This window comes from Leptodactylus fuscus, chromosome 1, assembly GCF_031893055.1.
Source record: "Leptodactylus fuscus isolate aLepFus1 chromosome 1, aLepFus1.hap2, whole genome shotgun sequence".
Taxonomy (NCBI): domain Eukaryota; kingdom Metazoa; phylum Chordata; class Amphibia; order Anura; family Leptodactylidae; genus Leptodactylus; species Leptodactylus fuscus.
In genome coordinates this window covers 305,424,140-305,441,763 of record NC_134265.1, presented here as the reverse complement: position 1 = coordinate 305,441,763, position 17,624 = coordinate 305,424,140, and the positions used below count along the sequence as shown (strand labels likewise).

At 39.9% G+C, this 17,624-nt stretch overlaps 1 protein-coding gene across 1 annotated transcript in view; it reads right to left on the bottom strand.

The window, feature by feature from the left end:
- TUSC3 (tumor suppressor candidate 3) overlaps positions 1-17,624 on the bottom strand; it is a 179,744-nt gene that overhangs the window by 60,551 nt on the left and 101,569 nt on the right. The window contains exon 3 of the mRNA XM_075258749.1: positions 15,338-15,455. Coding sequence (XP_075114850.1) covers positions 15,338-15,455 — 118 coding nt within the window. The remainder of the gene's footprint in view (positions 1-15,337; positions 15,456-17,624) is intronic.

The window sequence follows — 17,624 nt, the reverse complement described above, 5'->3', positions numbered from 1 at the left end:
TAATTTGTGTGTCTTTTACGGCCGTCATAAAACGTTTACATAGAGTTCTATAGGAAAAGACGTCCGTAATTTACGGCCGTCATTACAATGACGGCCGTAAATGACGGCCGTCTTTTCCTATAGAACTCTATGTAAACGTTTTATGACGGCCGTAAAAGACACACAAATTACACACAAATGACGCCTGGCGTTACTCTGTGTGAATGGAGCCTAAAAAGCTAGTAGAACCCATTCAAGTCAATGGGAGGTTTTTTTTTCAGCGCTGAAATTCCACACCAAATTCCTCACCATTTTCCTCCATGTGAATGGACCCTCAGGGGGGCAGAGGAGCGGAATAGCAAGTATCACCATGCTCCTGCTTCCGCTGACTTCCTGCAAGAGTGTGGCGATGCTGAGGGCCCCGGCAATACAACCCTCCCCGGCATCCACCATTTTATTACAGCAGATGCCAGGTGTATAATGCTAATGGTGACCGCTGCAGAGCAGTCACCATAGCAACCGGGTCTCTGCTGTAACATACAGCGGAGACGCTGGAGCTAATGCCCATGGTCAGAATTTTCTGTGATCGTGGGCATTAGTATTAAAGTTCCACCCCCTTCCTTTCCAAAGTTTAAAAATAGCCCCTGGGGTCGGTCCCCACTGGCCCCATGCCTTTAACGTTGCGGGCCGTCTCCTGCGCGGCGAGGTTGGGGGGGGGGTCAACAGGATCAGAACTTCTCTTTCTCTACTGGTTATACCTCTAGCTATACAGCTGACGCTAGGTTCACACCTGCGTTCAGCACTCTGTTCTGTGCTTTCCGTCTTCTACATGCAAGAAGACAGAAAGCACAGACCGGGTCCGGCCGTGAGCAGTGGTGAGCGTTTTATGCTCTCTGCCGCAAAACCGTTTTTTTAAATCCGGGCACAGAGTACTGCATGTCCGACTAGGTGTCCGGATTAAAAAACCTGGTTTCGCGGCGGAGAGCATAAAACGCTCACCGCCGCTCACGGCCGGACATCTTTCTCACCCATTCAAATGAATGGGTGAGAAAGAGTCCTGCAGGTTTCCGTCTCCTGCTCCGTTTTATGCAGGAAACGGAAACCTGCAGAACGGAGACCGGGCACAGATGTGAACGAGCCCTAAGCATCCTTCCTGCTTCATATGACAGCAGAACTTATTTAACAGAACAAGACTGAGCTGTCATGTGACCAATCAACGTAACATCACATGGCCTATGAAGCAAAAGCAAGTTGATCTTCAGATGGCCTATCCTAAGAATAGTTCACTACTTATTAGGGGGCGTTCACACTACCGTCAGTGTCCGACAGGTAGTGTCCGCTGCTAATGTCCATTCAAAATCTTGCACGGACATTAGCAGCGGACACTAGCTGTGTCTGTGACATTCTGCATCCACTTAAATGGAGATTGGGTGCGTTGTTTTACACTCTGTGCCTGTCCTTAACTGTCCGTTCCTAAAGATGTCCAACTTTTCAAGCGGACAGAAAAAACCTACATGTCGGGTTTTGCTGTCCGCTTGAAAAGTCGGACATCTTTAGGAACGGATACTTAAGGACAGGCACGTAGTGTGAAACAACGTACCCCCATCTCCATTTAAATGAATGCAGAATGTCACAGACACAGCTAGTGTCCGCTGCTAATATCCGTGCAAGATTTTGAACGGACATTAGCAGCGGACACTACCTGTCAGACACTGACGGTAGTGTTAACGCTCCCTTAAGTCACAGAAAATCCCCTTAAAGAGAACCTAGCCAATCAATTGCGACAATGAATCAGCAGTTACTGCAGTCAGCTATACGCTTTTAACCCCAATAAAAAGTACAATTTGTCCCGCAAATAAAGAGTCCTGACATATCTCCAGCAAAAGTTATAGGTGTCAGAAAATCAGGTGTTCATTTTGAAAAAGTGATGTTTTATTTGTAAAACGTAATAAAAAATAAATTGATATGGAATAGCCGTAATTGTAATGAGCCACTGGACAAATCTGCAATGTCATTTTTAGTGAAGAGCGAACGCCGTAAAAATAAAATGCAAAATATTATGATAGACTTGTGTGTTATTTTCCATGGACCTCCAAAAATGTAAATAAAAGCTAATCAAAAATTATATGTACCCCAAAAATCGTCACGCAAAGAATAAGCTCTCACATAGACAAATAAAAAATGCATGAATTTTGGAAGAGGGTGAAGAAATATATTGGGCAACACGGTGGTTCAATGGTTAGCACTGCAGCCTTGCAGCGCTGGAGTCCTGAGTTTGAATCTCACCAGGAACAACATCTGCAAGTTTGTATGTTCCCCCCATGTTTGTGTGGATTTCCTCCCATTCTAAAAGACATACTGATAGGAAAAAAAAAAGTACATTGTGATCCCTATATGGAGGGGAATATATGAAAAAGTCACGGAGCATTAACTAAGAAACTACCCTACGCCCTTTAAGAGTTTAATTCCAGTTCAGTCTATATAAATGTACCTACTCTAGTCACTGTGGACGGGCACTTCAGTTTGCTAGGCACAGCATTTGATGGTAATTTCGTCAGCAGATCACAGCCACAAGACGGGATTGTCACGTTTCTACAAGCCAGTCGGTCCCCTCCTCACTTCCTATTTGTGTCTGAAATCTTGCACAGTCACATCTAACCGATTTCCTCTGTGCTCTGCCTTCAGGCACAGGTAGGGAGAGTGTCTGCCCACCGTGACCAGTTGACGTACATGTGCATACTCCAAACTGGTTTGCTAAACGCTTATAACTTTGGGTTTAGTGGCCATAAAGCAGGCTGAGGGCTGTAGAGGGCACATGATGCAGTAGCTGCTGGTGCTGGTTTGGGGTCGAAACATTACCTGATTGATCTCTATGTATTAAAGAGAAGTAGTACATTATGTCAAATAGTCTTATGTTTGTCAGCAGGAACGCTTATATCCAATTGGATTTTTACCCTAGATGTATCAGATCTTCTTACCCGAGAGGTATATGACAAGTATTTATCCATCCTGCACTATGTTGAATTAACATGTCCTTGTCAGAGTTAATGATGGTAAAGATATAACCTGAATGACCCCTACCTGATGCATAGAGTCGCTTTTGCCTACTAAGGCAGAGTATGGAATATAATTGATAGGAAGATCCATTGAAAAGGATGACTACCGTACATTCATGCTCAGTTCTCAGTACTTACTCTCTTTTATGAGGATCACCATAGGAAACGTGTTCTGTCAAGAAACAACTGACATTTAATATTCATCCTATTTCGATTTCTCAGAATTCACTGTATGGATCACCAGGAAATCAATTGTTTAGAACAAAGAAAGTGAAAAAAATATATTTCTGCACTATAAGTATCGGAGAGAGAGAAGAGAGCAGGAGACTAGCAGTAAACACTGCTCATACTAGTACTGAAAGAAACCGATTGTATAACTCATGCGTTTCTACATCTATTATCCATCGTTCACGACATTTATGCAAAAATATAGAAACATAAAAAAGGCTTTATTTTTTTTAAAAGGAAATAAGCAATACTATAACTATACTATAACCAAGTCACGTATCTTATTTGTGGCATAGTCACAGATCTGTCAACTATATGATGCAAAATAGGATCCTGCGTCTATGTTAACATTGGTTCACAAGAAGTTCATCTGATTGGACTATTGGTGGCTGCCGTTGATAAAAGTTGCCAAAAGACCGATCTGGATCGGTAGAAGTCCAGACCAGACTTCATGATTTGATTTGTATAAATTGTTGTTCTATCTTACATCATAGTCATCCAATATGACAACCTTCACATAAACTACAAATGGGGGAATTTACTAACCCATCTACATCAGTTCTCTGGAGAAGATGGGTGTAAATGTGGCACAGTTATGGTGCACGTCTTCTCCTTGCACCAAAGATGCCCCACATTGTTCCTTCTGTATGCCACTCGCCACTTTTTACAAAAGGTTGAGCAGGGCAGAGAACAAGGAAAACCCAGGACAATTGGGGTGAGTTATACCTGAAATCTGCACCGTTTCCTGACCAGCGTAGATTTTAATTCTGGTGCACTGGAGCGAGTCTGAATTATTAAGAGGTCGGAGGCTCGGATTTCAGGTACAGTTAGTGCCAGTAGGGGAATGGATTAAGACTGGTAAACAACGTATCCTGCTGTATAACATGCTTGACAAAATAACTTCATTCAATGATAGAATACAATAGCATAAACTTTATTAATCCCCGTGGGGAATTGGTATTTCCAGGTTGTATGTTTATTTAGATTTTTACTGTTAAATAATTTATTCGTTCACATCAATCTCTTTGAGCTCAGCGTTATACTATTAATTTTGCACTGCTACCTACGTGGTTTCTGTCTTCCAGCTGTATTACATAGTCGGAAAATACACAGATAGTTTAACCCCCGAGATGCTGTGATCTGTAGTGATTGTGGCATCTGGGTGGTTATGGGGTGAGATTGCCACCACCCCATTCAGCCCCCCGGATGAGGTTGTTACGTCTGAGGGGTTGCCAAGGCAGACATGAGATCAAACAATGCTCTCTTGGATGCCTTTCCTAAATGTACTATTGGACAGAAGAAGCCAGAAGTATTGGATTATTGAAAAAATATTGAACTGGGGATCAAGATATCAAATTCAAGTTCCCTCATGGGACAGTAAAATAAATAAATAAATTATATATATATATATATATATATATATATATATATATATATATATTATATACACATATATATATATATATATATATATATATACACATATATATATAGTTAAAAAGCATTAAAAATATAAAATAATAATAATGCACAAATTAATGTGTTTTTTCATCTTGCCTCCCCAAAAATAGCAATAAAATGTGATCAAAAAGTTGCACAAACCAGAAAATGGTACCATAAAAAAAAGGAGCCTTCACAAAGCAACATCATAATAATATAATAATAAATTTGTATCTCTAGGCAAATACTGTAATTTATTTTTAGAAAATGATGTTACCGTATATACACTCAAGTATAAGTCGACCCGAAGTATAGAAAATGGGGAAAACTTATTGACTTGAGTGGGGAAAATGAGCCGAGGGGGGAAAATGCATGACATTCTGTTTGTGCTTATGTTAATCCTATCTGGGATATTATCATACAGGCCCAAAGCCTTATGATAGCAGTAACAGCCTATTGCCATACAGGCCCAAAGCCTGTGCTAGAAGTAACAGGCTATTACTACTAGCACAGGCTTTGGGTCTATATGATACTGCTAGCACAGGCTTTGGGCCTATATGGTAATATCCCAGACTACGTGACGTCTGGACATTACCATATAGGCCCAAAGCCGGCTAGGATTAAAATCGGATCCCGGAGAGGTGAGTAAAACTGTTTATTATTTTCTCTCACCTCCCCTGGTTTTCCAATTATTATACTCAAGGGTCTGAAAAGACCCCCGAGTATAATAATAGTGGCAGTAGGATCGCGGCCTAGGCTCGGGCCTACTCACTGCCGTCCTCCGTGGCCAATCGTATAAGGTAAAGCGGGGGTCGGTCGAGAGCAGGCCTGGGGAGGTTGGTAAATAGGCCGCTAGCTGCTGGGAATACTCCAGCAAGTAGCGGCCTATTATAAAACAAACAAACATAAAGTGCTTTTACTTACCAACCTCACATTGCTCGCGCTGCTCCCTCCGCCTCCTCTTCTCCCGGAAGAACGCTGCATCTCAGCGTAGGGGGCGTGAAGACGCCGCCTGTGCTGAGACGCAGTGAGACGTCATCGACACACGTCGGGTGCAGGCCTGAACTTACATGGCCACGTCACCTGGCGTGTGATGTTAGCCGGGGAAGGGGGCCAGGACTGGAGCGGAGGCACTGCTGCTGACTGTGGGCGGCCGCTCGAGTATATACAGAGTTTAGTTTTTTTGGGTTTTTTTTCAAAAAACAACTATAGTTCCACTAGGGGATTTTTACTTTCAAATTTCTTTTTAACTGGAATATAATATCAAAAGTCTATGTGACATTCCATTAAACCACATGAACTCAGAACCGTACCTGGAAGAGGTAAATGTTAGCAGATGAAAATCACAGTAACACAAAATGATTGCCTAAACACACAGAGGCTTCCAGTAGAAATAGTAAATGTTGGACATGGAAAGGAATATACCAGCAGGATTAGACTACACGTAGGTTTATTTGTAGTCTTTACCCATAGCAATTTATATACTGTAGGTCTGCATTGGAGCTGTAGATATTAACTGGTAAGACATGTTCAATAAATAATATTGCCAAAGTTGCTTCTTTCATATTTTCAATTACCGTAATTAGAGATATAATATATATTACTTTATTGCTATTTTGTCAACTTTGTCAAAATGACTATAATAACATGTTATAATGTTTAGTGCTGTTTCTATATATTAAAACTAGTACAACTATTCTAACAGGACAACTATTCTAATTGTATAACTGGTGTTACGGTATAGTGTGTATCTGCATGGCATTAACTTTTAGAAATCTACCAAACTATTATAGCCCCAATCTGCTGTAGTACTCTATGGGCAGATGGGAAGACTGTTCTTTCTAATGCGAGTTTTCATATCCCCTGCACTGGTAGAACGCGTGTCTCATAATTCAGGCACTCTCCTCACCGGGCCGCGTGCTCCATCTCTAGTCATTATTGAATAAGTGCTGCACCACTGATTCCAGCACCAGTTAGAATTTTTTCCCTAGCTCCCAACGTTCCCAAGCAAAAACTGCTGTTAATGTTAGTGTCTCTTATGCCATTTAGGCTCTGTACTGTCGGGTGGGCAGTGTCAGGCAGAAGCAGGCAAGGGGTTAGCAAATCAGGCATCAAAAACAACTGCACTGATTGCTTGGGAAAGGTGAGGGCTAGAGAAAAAAAATTCCAACTGCGGAATAAGTGGAGAGGTGTCTATTAATTGATGCTAAGAACTAAAGTTGGTGGAAGTGGTGAAAGGTCCTGTGTAGTTGTCTATGGTTAAATACCTGATTGTAGGGGGCCAATATCTGGCCCTGGACTGATCAGCTGCACGGAGCCACTTCTGGCACCATCCTATACACTATACAGAAAACTGCATTCCCTGTATAGTGGCCAGGTACTGTCACTGCAGCACTGCTCCTGCTGACTTTAATAAGAGCTGAGATATATGGAACAGAGATTTCTGCTTCCTACCCTGTATATTGTATTGGACAGGTCCTAGAAGCAGCTCTATCACTCCCCCACCAATCAGGTATTTATAGCCTAACGTGAGAATAGGCCATAAAGGTCTTTAAAAGGGCCATTCATGTCCTCGGGCACATGTGGTTTTATATACTGCTAGAAAGCCGACTGTGCGTTGAATTCAGCACACGGTCAACTTTCCCGTTATGTGCCCTCAGGCTGGAGATATTGGTGCATTTGCTTATCTCTGCCCGCTGTCAGAAGGATGTTCCTGACAGTCTAGCTGGACTGTGAGGAGCTCTCCTCTCCTTCCCCTCAACAGTACTCGTCCATAGCCCTGTACTGGGGAAGGGGGGTCTTTCCTCACAGCTCAGCGTCATTGCTAGGCGTTAAGGAATGCCCCCTCTGACAGTACATAGCTATGGACGAGTAATATCGAGGGGTGGGGGGTTTAGAGTTCCTCACAGTCCAACTAGACTGTCAGGAATTCCCTTCTGACAGTGGGCAGAGATCGGTAATGGAATAAATATCTCAAGCCCCGGGGCACATAACGCGAAAGCTGACAGTGCGCTGAATTTCACACAGTCAGCTTTCTAGCGGTATATAAAGCTGCATGTGCCCGAGGACATGAAAGATCCTCTTTAAGCTCAGACACCCCCGTTAAATATCAAATGAAGTCAGATAACAAACATATACTACATTACCAAAAATACAGGAGTTAAATACACATGAAGTCTTGCATTTCAGTATCGATTTTAGAGGTTTTACACTGGTCTTATAGCAGAACCCAGTAGGTATTTGGAAATTATGGTGAATGGTCATTTTCTATGTACTTTCTGTATATGACTGTTCATTTCCTCAAACAGCCAAGCCACAATAACCAGGCAGATGCTTGATCATTTTGCTAAGGGTTTTCAATATCAAGAACTCTAAATACTTGTCCTATAACACTGAGTCCCATTCTGAAGCAGTGGTCATCTGGTCTAATCTATGTACCAAAAAGGATGTGATAAACTGCTGCATTGTTTAAATGCTGGTAATCCCAATGTGACAAGTTCCGCTTCTCAATTATCAACTTATTTTCAATGTATTCCATATTCAAAAACCTAATCTTAATGAAAATCGCCTACATTTTAATTAAAGTTTGTGAGACAGTTGAAAATGAGCAGAGGATGCAAGAAGTACTAAGAGGCAGCGATTATACTCTCCGACAGAGATAACTTTCTCTTGCTAAATCCCAAAAATTGCTAGTTATTAAGAAAATATATTTCTGATTTTACTTTTTTTTTTTTTTTTACTTTTTTTGAAGTGGTAATGGGTTTTTAAAGGCGTTGTCTCATGAAAATGAGGAGGGGGATTGGTCGAGAAAGAACCCCCTTCTAAGGCCACCCATGATTATAAAAGACAGGTACTCTTTAAAAAGGTTAAAAAAAGTCATTTTAACAAAATCTGCATAAATGAATAGCCACATGACTACACATTTCTATAGAAGTCTATGGAGAGGGGAAAGAAAAATCAGCACAAGCAGAGAAAGAAGTAGAGACAGATGCTCAGATGCTGGAGCTAGATAGGAGCTTTCAATTATACCTAAAATATTTTATCAATTGATGGGTACACTTTAAGAGTGGATCCTGCTTTAGTGGACTCAAGCCATCATGTTGCCAAGCATCACTACATTTCCCAGGGCAAGGCCTTCCCATTACTAAATAAGTTATCCAGGAGGAAACAACCACTTCAGTACAGCTTATCATTGTAATAAAAGAAAAATACAAGACATGAATTTAGCATTCACATAGTTGACTATGTAAGAAGAATAATCTTGGCCAAATCTTGATGTTTATCACTGTAATGTGCTCTGTACCATGGTGGTGGCAGCTGTATGCTTGGGAGAGGTGGTAGACTCCCTTTAAGTATCATACTATACTCTAAATCAGTGGTTCTTAACCAGGGTTCGATTGAACAGTTCATTTTGTATACCAGTAAAAAAACACATACCTATGTCTTGAATTTGGAATAAAATCATATTTGATTTATTACTAAAGAAGGGTTCGGTGAATGTGCATATGAAACTGGTGAGTTCGGTAGCTCAAACAAGATTAAGAACCACTGGTCTAAATACTTTCTAGTTGCAGTTTATCCAATTGATAAGATTCTGATCTTTTTAGGCCCCGTTCACATGGGGCAAGAGGGGGGCGGATTTTGGCGCTGAATCCACATCATAATCCGCCCCCTCACAATAGTGCTCTATGTAGACCGCTAGCTCACTTTTTTTCCGTGAGCGGCATGTTGCTGCTCATGGAAAAAAGAAGTGAGCTGCCCTTTCTTCAGGCGGATTCTGTGGCTGTTACAGACGTATTTTGGTCCTATTCTGACGCGGCTTCCCGTGTCAAAATCAGGACGAAAACACTCCCCCCTTGCCCCGTGTGAACTAACCCTTAGGGAATGTTCATACCTGGCAGATCTACAGATTTCTAAGGAATCCATGCAAATGCTTCTATACATCCAATATCCACAGAATAAAAGGCCTAACAAATCTGCGACATGTGAACACGCCCTTGATTTTTACAATATACTGTAGCTCATTGCTGAGAAAAGGGATTAACTATTAGATTTTTTGGATTAGCAGATACTGGATTTAGGGAATTTTCCTGTATATGATTCAATAGAGCTGTTTAACCGGATTTTGCAGCTAATATCCATGGAGACTGCATGGTTTTAGCTGCATCATTAAATTGCAGAATCCTTGATGGAGATTAGGGCCGCTGATGAAGTATTCACTTAATTAACCACCTAAAGCACCACTTCTAATGCTCTATGCAATATATCTAACATTCATTTAGGAAGTTATTTCATTTTACTAGTGCTAAACTAATATTTATGGAGGAGCAAAGGAATTTATTTTATAACAGATGGTCGTCTTTACAGAAAGGTGTGAATTATGTTAATGCACAATAGTGACATAAAAACTACATCTGCTCTTTTCTTCCTAAATTGTCTTCCTCAAGAAAATGCATTTGGTATCTTAACAGAGTGAAGTAAGCATATGGCCGGTATATCTAAAGTCAGATCAATAAAAGACTTACTGCAAACAAAACATTTCTATCTAATGTATCCTGAAAAGTGCATGACATTTGATTTTGTTCGGGGTGAGAAATCTGGCGGTTTTATTCTCTTTTTGTCCAAAAATGATTTATGGAGAACGTAAAACAAAAAAATAGAGAACATTTTCTATGAAATGTCAGCATGTATATGAATACATTTAGCTACCTGGGGTTTAACATGTTTCTAACCAAGTCCATTTACAGGGGTCAGAGTAACAGTACGAGCAGTCAGGTAGAGCACATACTACTACAGTATAACCGCATATATTCAAGCCTGTAGGATTCCTTTATTCCAGCAAGACACAGACCTGATAGTTGGAGAAGGAATGGATTACCACATTGGCTCTGTTCACACTGCATTCAGGTGGTGTGAATTGAAAGTTCCCTAGGGTTTCTTGGTGTGCAATGTCTACACTGTGCAATGCCGCTGAAAAAAGGTAATCTGATGCCTATTGTCTGATATATGATACAAGATTACTTTATGGCAGATGTTTAAACAATGGTAGCTTAGAAACATTTTGCAATATATATGGGAAGTTAACTCAGTAGAAGCAGCGGTGTGGACCCAAACAGTGAAGATAGGGATATATAAAACTGGTTTATTTAGAAAAAAAAACAGGAAAATAAATAAATTTTGACTTCAGGCAACAAATGAGAAAACAAAATCCAGTCTTAAAAACAAAATAAAAAAACCTGCTCGTCTGAGCAACTAACTAAACAGAACGGATAACCTAACTATACGTATGGCTTTCTTCCAGCCACACTAACAAAAACAGGCATAACATTGTCTCACCGGACTCAGGGTTATAGGACAGACCCATACACCTCCTTTCACTCCATACTTTTATATGGTGGCGCTCAGTGGGTGTAACAGCACTTACTGCATTATTCTGTCTTAGGCTAGGGCTATACAACATTTGGACACAAAGTGATGCATCCAAGGATTAGACGGTCTCCCTGTTTGCATTGCATCTAAATAATGTTAATGTGGTCCTGATTCCACTGGCAAGTTTCTATGACGTAACACAGTGATCAAAAAAATCCTTCAGGCACGGCACTGTTCCAAGTTACAATTTGACTGCATTTACTTTCATTAGAACTGAAGCGGTGTAGTGCTAGCCCTATAGATTCTCTTTATAAATGGGTAACAGAATTACTATAAAGGAGATGCCCAGGATTAGAAGGATATGACCACTTTCTTCTGAAAAACAATGCCATACCTGTCTGTAGTTGTGCCTTGTTTGGCCTTGTAGTTGAGTTACACACCCACACACTGTCTTCAGTCAGGAGATTGGACAAAACCAGACAGTTTTTCCTAGTCATGGACATTTCATTTAGGGTCCATTCACAGGGAGGAAAATGGTGAGGAATTTGGTGTGGAATTTCAGTACTGAAAAAAAGCCTCCCATTGACTTCAATGGGTTCCTTTTTCTGCAAGCCTTGAAGTCAATGGGAGTCTTTTTTTTCAGTGCTGAAATTCCACACCAAATTCCTCACCATTTTCCTCCGTGTGAATGGATCCTTAGGGTCCTTTCACACGGGAGTTTTTTGGCAAGGATTTTAGAAAGGAAAAAATTAGGAAATGTTTTTTTCCTCCAGCACAGTGTATGGACCTTGAAAAAAACACGAACACCTTTTCCATGGACTTTTACCAATCTCACATAGATCTTCCGCCTCCCATAGACTGCGTTGGTATTTGCAGGCAGAATCCACCTGAAGGAAGCTTTTTTTCCGCTAGCAAGAAAAAAAAGCTAGTGGAACCCATAGAATTCTATTGGGAGGCGTTTTCTCCACCTGGATTCTGACTCGGATTCAGCACCAAAATCCTCGCTAAAAAAACTCAGTGAAAATGGACCCTTAAGTTTGAGCCATCCGTTAGGCTAAAGCCCCATGTGGCATCCAGTAGCAAAAAAGCACTGTGGGAAAAACCGTGGTGGCAACGCATTGCATTTTTTACTGGAACACTTTGGACAGAAAGTTTGCAGAGGTTTCCTCACCAAATACTGATGGGGTGTACATTTCTCTTTTGTTTATTCATTGAATTTGCTAATTAAGAAAAAAGTATTAATAACGCTATATTTGGAATCATTTTTACTTTGCTGATTTTTTTCTCCTACACCTGTTTAAAACTTTTTCACAGCGCTGTATAATAATATAAGTTACAACAGGTCGATGCAGATGAAAAGAAATAGCCAATTAAAAAGTTAATATAAATAAATAATGTTATATAAAGCACGCTGAGTCAAAGCTTCACAGCCTGCCAGATCCTGCTGCTAGGACTCCGTATTCAGTATGCAAGTCCTGACAACAGACAACTTATAGACTTTAATAGGTAGGGTAGAGCAAGGATCTGTATATAGGATATGGATTGCCTTATGGCGGCAGGAGCAGGCATGCTGCTATGATTTCACTAAGCGGACTGCAGGGAGCCAGGAAGATCCAGGCTGGGAAGGAATAAATGAGGGAGAAGTAATTAATCAGGTACATGACGGACATTCACATATCGCCTGACTTCTCAAGCTAAGTTTTAGTTATTCTACAGCAAATATATGATCGGCTTATGGCAGCATGAGAGCCTCTATGTCTCCAAAGTTTTATGTAGAACTTTTCCAAACATACTTATTGAAAGGGGGACTCTAAGGGGTCGGTCACACTACCGCTGGTGACCGTCAGTAGTGCCCGCTGTTATTGTCAGCAGTTAAAAGAGTTTAGCAATGGACACTAGCTGAACTGTCACACATCAGTTACAAATTCCATTGTTTTCAATGGAGTTTTATCTGGTGTCCTGTTAGTGTTCGTTTACACCAATCCATCACATGTCCGTTATTTTTCGCAGTCAAAAAATCGTGCATGCAGGACTTGTGTAGCCGTGAAAAATGACGGTTTCATGACAGACGTGAAGCATTTTAATGTTAAAGTCTATGGATAATGAACAGTAACGGATGGGCGTCCGTTATTATTAATCGGTCTGCGCATGCTCAGAAAGCAAAAAAAAATACAACAAAAAGAAACCAAAGTATAAAAACGGACACTAACTGATGCTAATGTGTGCTTTTTTAACTAATCCATTAAAAAGATCAGTTAAAAAAACCGAAAAGCGGACATCAATTAGTGTCCGTTAACATCTGTTATGATAGGTGTCCGTTTTTTTTTTTTTTTTTTAATGGACACTATCAGAATGGACATCCAACGGTAGTGTGAACCCATCCAATGATTTATTATTGATCAATCAATCCTGAAGACAACCCCTGTCCATATGTCCTATAGGGGTCCCCCTGTATGAGCCTAAAAAGAGAGCTGCCCTGTACAAATTGCTTCCATTAAGTTAACTCTAGCCACCCTAGTTTTACAAGGATGATGGCCGTCATGCAATACTACATCCTCCTGCAGCAGCCATTACAGGAGAATTGCCTGGTTGGCAAGGTTTTCTCTTGGCAAAAATCTGTTTTTACTGTAGGTGCCGGGAGCAGTAACATGCTATATGCAATGCTACAACATGTAGTAAGCTGGGGGTCCAACTCTGTCAACCTAATGTTCAGTGTAAGAAAGACGACACACCAACTATCCTACTTGAAAACCTGTTTAAAACTGCACCCCATTTAACCCTTTTGCGTTCATATACAAAGGATGTTACAGATATTTTTTATTTTTCTGGGTTTACTGCGCAGCGAAAATAACCAGTTACCTGTATTCTGTGTTTTGTTACAATGATGGCGATGCCAAATTAATGTAGATTTTTGAAGTTCTAACACCTTAAAGTTGCTATATTCATAGTTACATAGTAGATGAGGTTGGATAAAGACATCAGTCCATCAAGTCCAACCTATAACCCTACAATCCCTACAGTGTTGATCCAGGGGAAGGCAAAAAAACCCATGAGGCTCATGCCAATTGCCCTATTTCGGGGAAAAAATTCCTTTCCGACTCCAATCTGGCAGTCAGTATAAAAACCCTGGATCAACGTGTCCTAAAAATCTGGACACCAGCAACTTATTTCTATTTCTATTTACAGGACTGCATAAAATGTTTTTGTTTTCAGGACCAAATGTACTTTTTATTTATACCATTTTTGGGGAATGTCTGACCTTTTGATACAAAGTTTTTTGGTGATGAATTGGTGAAAAAACAGAACTTAGGTCATTTTTTTTTTCCCGCTAGTGAGTTCTCCATATAGTTCAGATATTTTCTGATATTTATGTGTGTTTATTTTTATTTGGGATTTAAACCTTTCTTACAAAAAAGTCCCATATGGTGAATACTATAGTGGAAATAAAGAAAAATCAAACTGGCCAAACTACCATACTTTTCGCCATTTTGCCACCAGCCCAAAAAAATTCAGTAAAAATCCAAATATCAGAAAAACTGCAGAAACATTATAACTTGTTTTGCAAAAAAACATGCCTTACACAACTTTATACAAAGAACTATAACAAAGTTTTGGGTGTCAGTCTATGCCAAAGTAGTTTTTTATTTCTTATTTTTGCAAAGGTACAAAAACATAAAAATAATAAAAAATTTGGTGCAGTTGTGATCATACCAACCCACAGAAAATGTTAATGTCATTTTTGCTGCAAAGTACATTATTATTCCATCCCATTCAGAATTTTTCTAGTTCCCTGATACATTTTATGAAATGCTAAATATAACCATTACAAAGTAAAAAGTTTCCCACATATGCCCTTGTATGACTTGGAACTGAAAAATAAAGTTAGAGCTGCTTTCCCAGACAATTCTGCGTAAACACATACAGCACTGAAAAAAAGCACTGAAAAAAAAAAAGGTTGCGTGATGCTCCAGCAAATTGTGCAGCACCATAATTCTATATGTTAAGCTTTTCAAGGAGAAAATGGAACTTATCTTGAAGGGACTTTTACAAAACTGACTGCAAAAATAAAAAATAACAAAATATCCTGCAACTTGACAAGATTGCCCCATGTTCCCTGAAAATCCATAGTAATCCTCCCATGGTTAGCTTCTTACTTGGCAACTGTCATGAGCTACTCTAAAAAATACCTTTTTGTGTGTGCTTTAGGGGTTGGGAGGGCACTTTAAATATGTTTTAGGCATACAAGGAGAAATAGAAGTATCTACCTGCTGGAAAACATCAGCTCCTTCATCGTAGTCCACAATGGTGAAGAAAAGTTTGTTGGAAAATGCTGAAGAATATCGCCAAGAATTTGCAAGTACTTGGTATTCTTCATTAGCTTGTCTGCAAAAGAAACCGTTACACTCAATATTACATATACAGTCCTAGTACTAATGGTGAAGATGAGACCTACAATGTAAGACAAGAAAAAGAGTATTAGGATAACAATGGTTAAGGTTACAGTGAAACCTACTCACAAGACCACCTCTTTCAGAAGACCAGCCCTTCATCGAGACTAGACTTCCTGTGACAGACAGAGCTATGGAGTTGGAGTTTAGGACAGTTTTGGGTGAAGTTGGAACGGAAAATAAAGTGACAGATTCTGATTAGTTTAAACATCTTTTAGTTATACTATACAATTATTTATATTGTAAAATTAGATAAATAGTTACAAATTTGCTTTCAATGGAATTCTATCACTAGATTTTACCTGAATTAGAGGAACTTTGCTTGCCGTATATACTCGAGTATAAGCCGACTTTTTCAGCACATTTTTCATGCTAATAAAGCTCTCCTCGGCTTATACACGAGTCAGGGTCCACGGAGCACAGACAACTGGAAGGACCTGGAAGGGGGAGGTCCTTTAGTGCTACTGCTCTGTGATTGGCTTGTCATTAGGTCATGTGACTGTGATGTCATCAAAGATCCTGTAGCCACTGGTATGTAACATCTGCAGATAAGGCTGAGTCTAAATCCTATTAGCTCCGCCCACACCAGAGTCCGATCATATGGTCATCAGAGGTCCTTTAGCACAATAGGATTTAGCATCTACCCTGCAGATGAGTGGCCAGGATTCATTGTGTCTTATGAAAGATGTCTGTTGTATGGAGGAGAGGAAGCTACAGTAAAGTGACGCACACAGGTCCCTTCCTTTAATTACTCTGCCTAGTAATGTCAGGCATTTGGGGTTATTAATTTAGTTTCAGTAACTCCATGTGCCTCACATTAATAACAGTTACCCCCATCATGTCCCTCATATTAACCCCTGTGTGCCCCATACTAATATGTGAGACACATGAGGGTACTAATAAAGGATTGTTTAGTTTGCAGAAGAGAAGGCTGAGGGGAGATTTAATAGCAGTCTACAAATATCTGAAAGGTAGTCACAGTGCAGAGGGATCTACCCTATTCTCATTAGCACAAGGAAGTACAAGAAGCAATGGGATGAAACTAAAGGGAAAGAGATACAGATTAGACATTAGGAAAAACTTTCTGACAGTGAGGGTAGTGAGACAGTGGAATAGGCTGCCACGGGAGGTGGTGGGCGCTCCATCAATGGAAATCTTCAAGAGTAATCTGGATAAACATATAGCTGGGATGATTTAGGAAAACCTGCACTCGCAGGGGGTTGGACCCGATGGCCCTTGAGGTCCCTTCCAACTCTACCATAAGAAAAAAAAAAAAAAAAAAAATGAAGACACCTAATTATTACCTCCATATGTTCCACATATCAGTAACTCTTATGTGAGGCACACAGGGGGTTAATGTGAGGGACATGATGGGGTTAACTGCTATTACTATGAGGCACATGGAGTTACTGAGCCGCAATGCACATGACCAGACTTTTTATCAGCAGGCTTATACTCGAGTCCCAGGTTTTTTGTGGTAAAATTAAGGGCCTCAGCTTATATTTGGGTCGGCTTATACTCGAGTTTATACGGTAGTTGTTGGACCCAAAATTCCCCACAAAAAAGATGCCTTATGCAGTCTTGTATTAAAACTATATATAAAAAAAAGTTATTGGTATAAGAATGACAACTTGAAGATTTTTTTTTTTTTTTAATTTTTGGATCTTTGTTAAAGTATTAAAACATAACAAAAACCCAATAAATTTGATATTACATAATTGTAACAACCTTCATAATATAAGGAATGTCATTTTGGCTGCACAGTGAACGGCATAACAACAAAACCCATAAGGAAATGATTCAAATGCAGTTTCCTTTCTAAACCCCCAATTCTGAATTTTGTTTGCAGCTTCCGGAATATTAAATGGTACCTCTACAAAGTACAATCTGACCTAAAAAAAATAAGTTCTCATATGGCTCTGTGAGCAAAAATTAAAAAAGCTATGCCTTAGAGTAAAAATCAAAAAATGAAAAACCGTTATGGTGGGATCTGCTTAATTCAGGTTAATCTTTTCTTATAACTATATGTTTCTCTTTTATTCTGCCTTCAAATTTTTGAATCAACTGTCAACGGTGTGTTATTCAGCATGCTACTGTGGTGTGT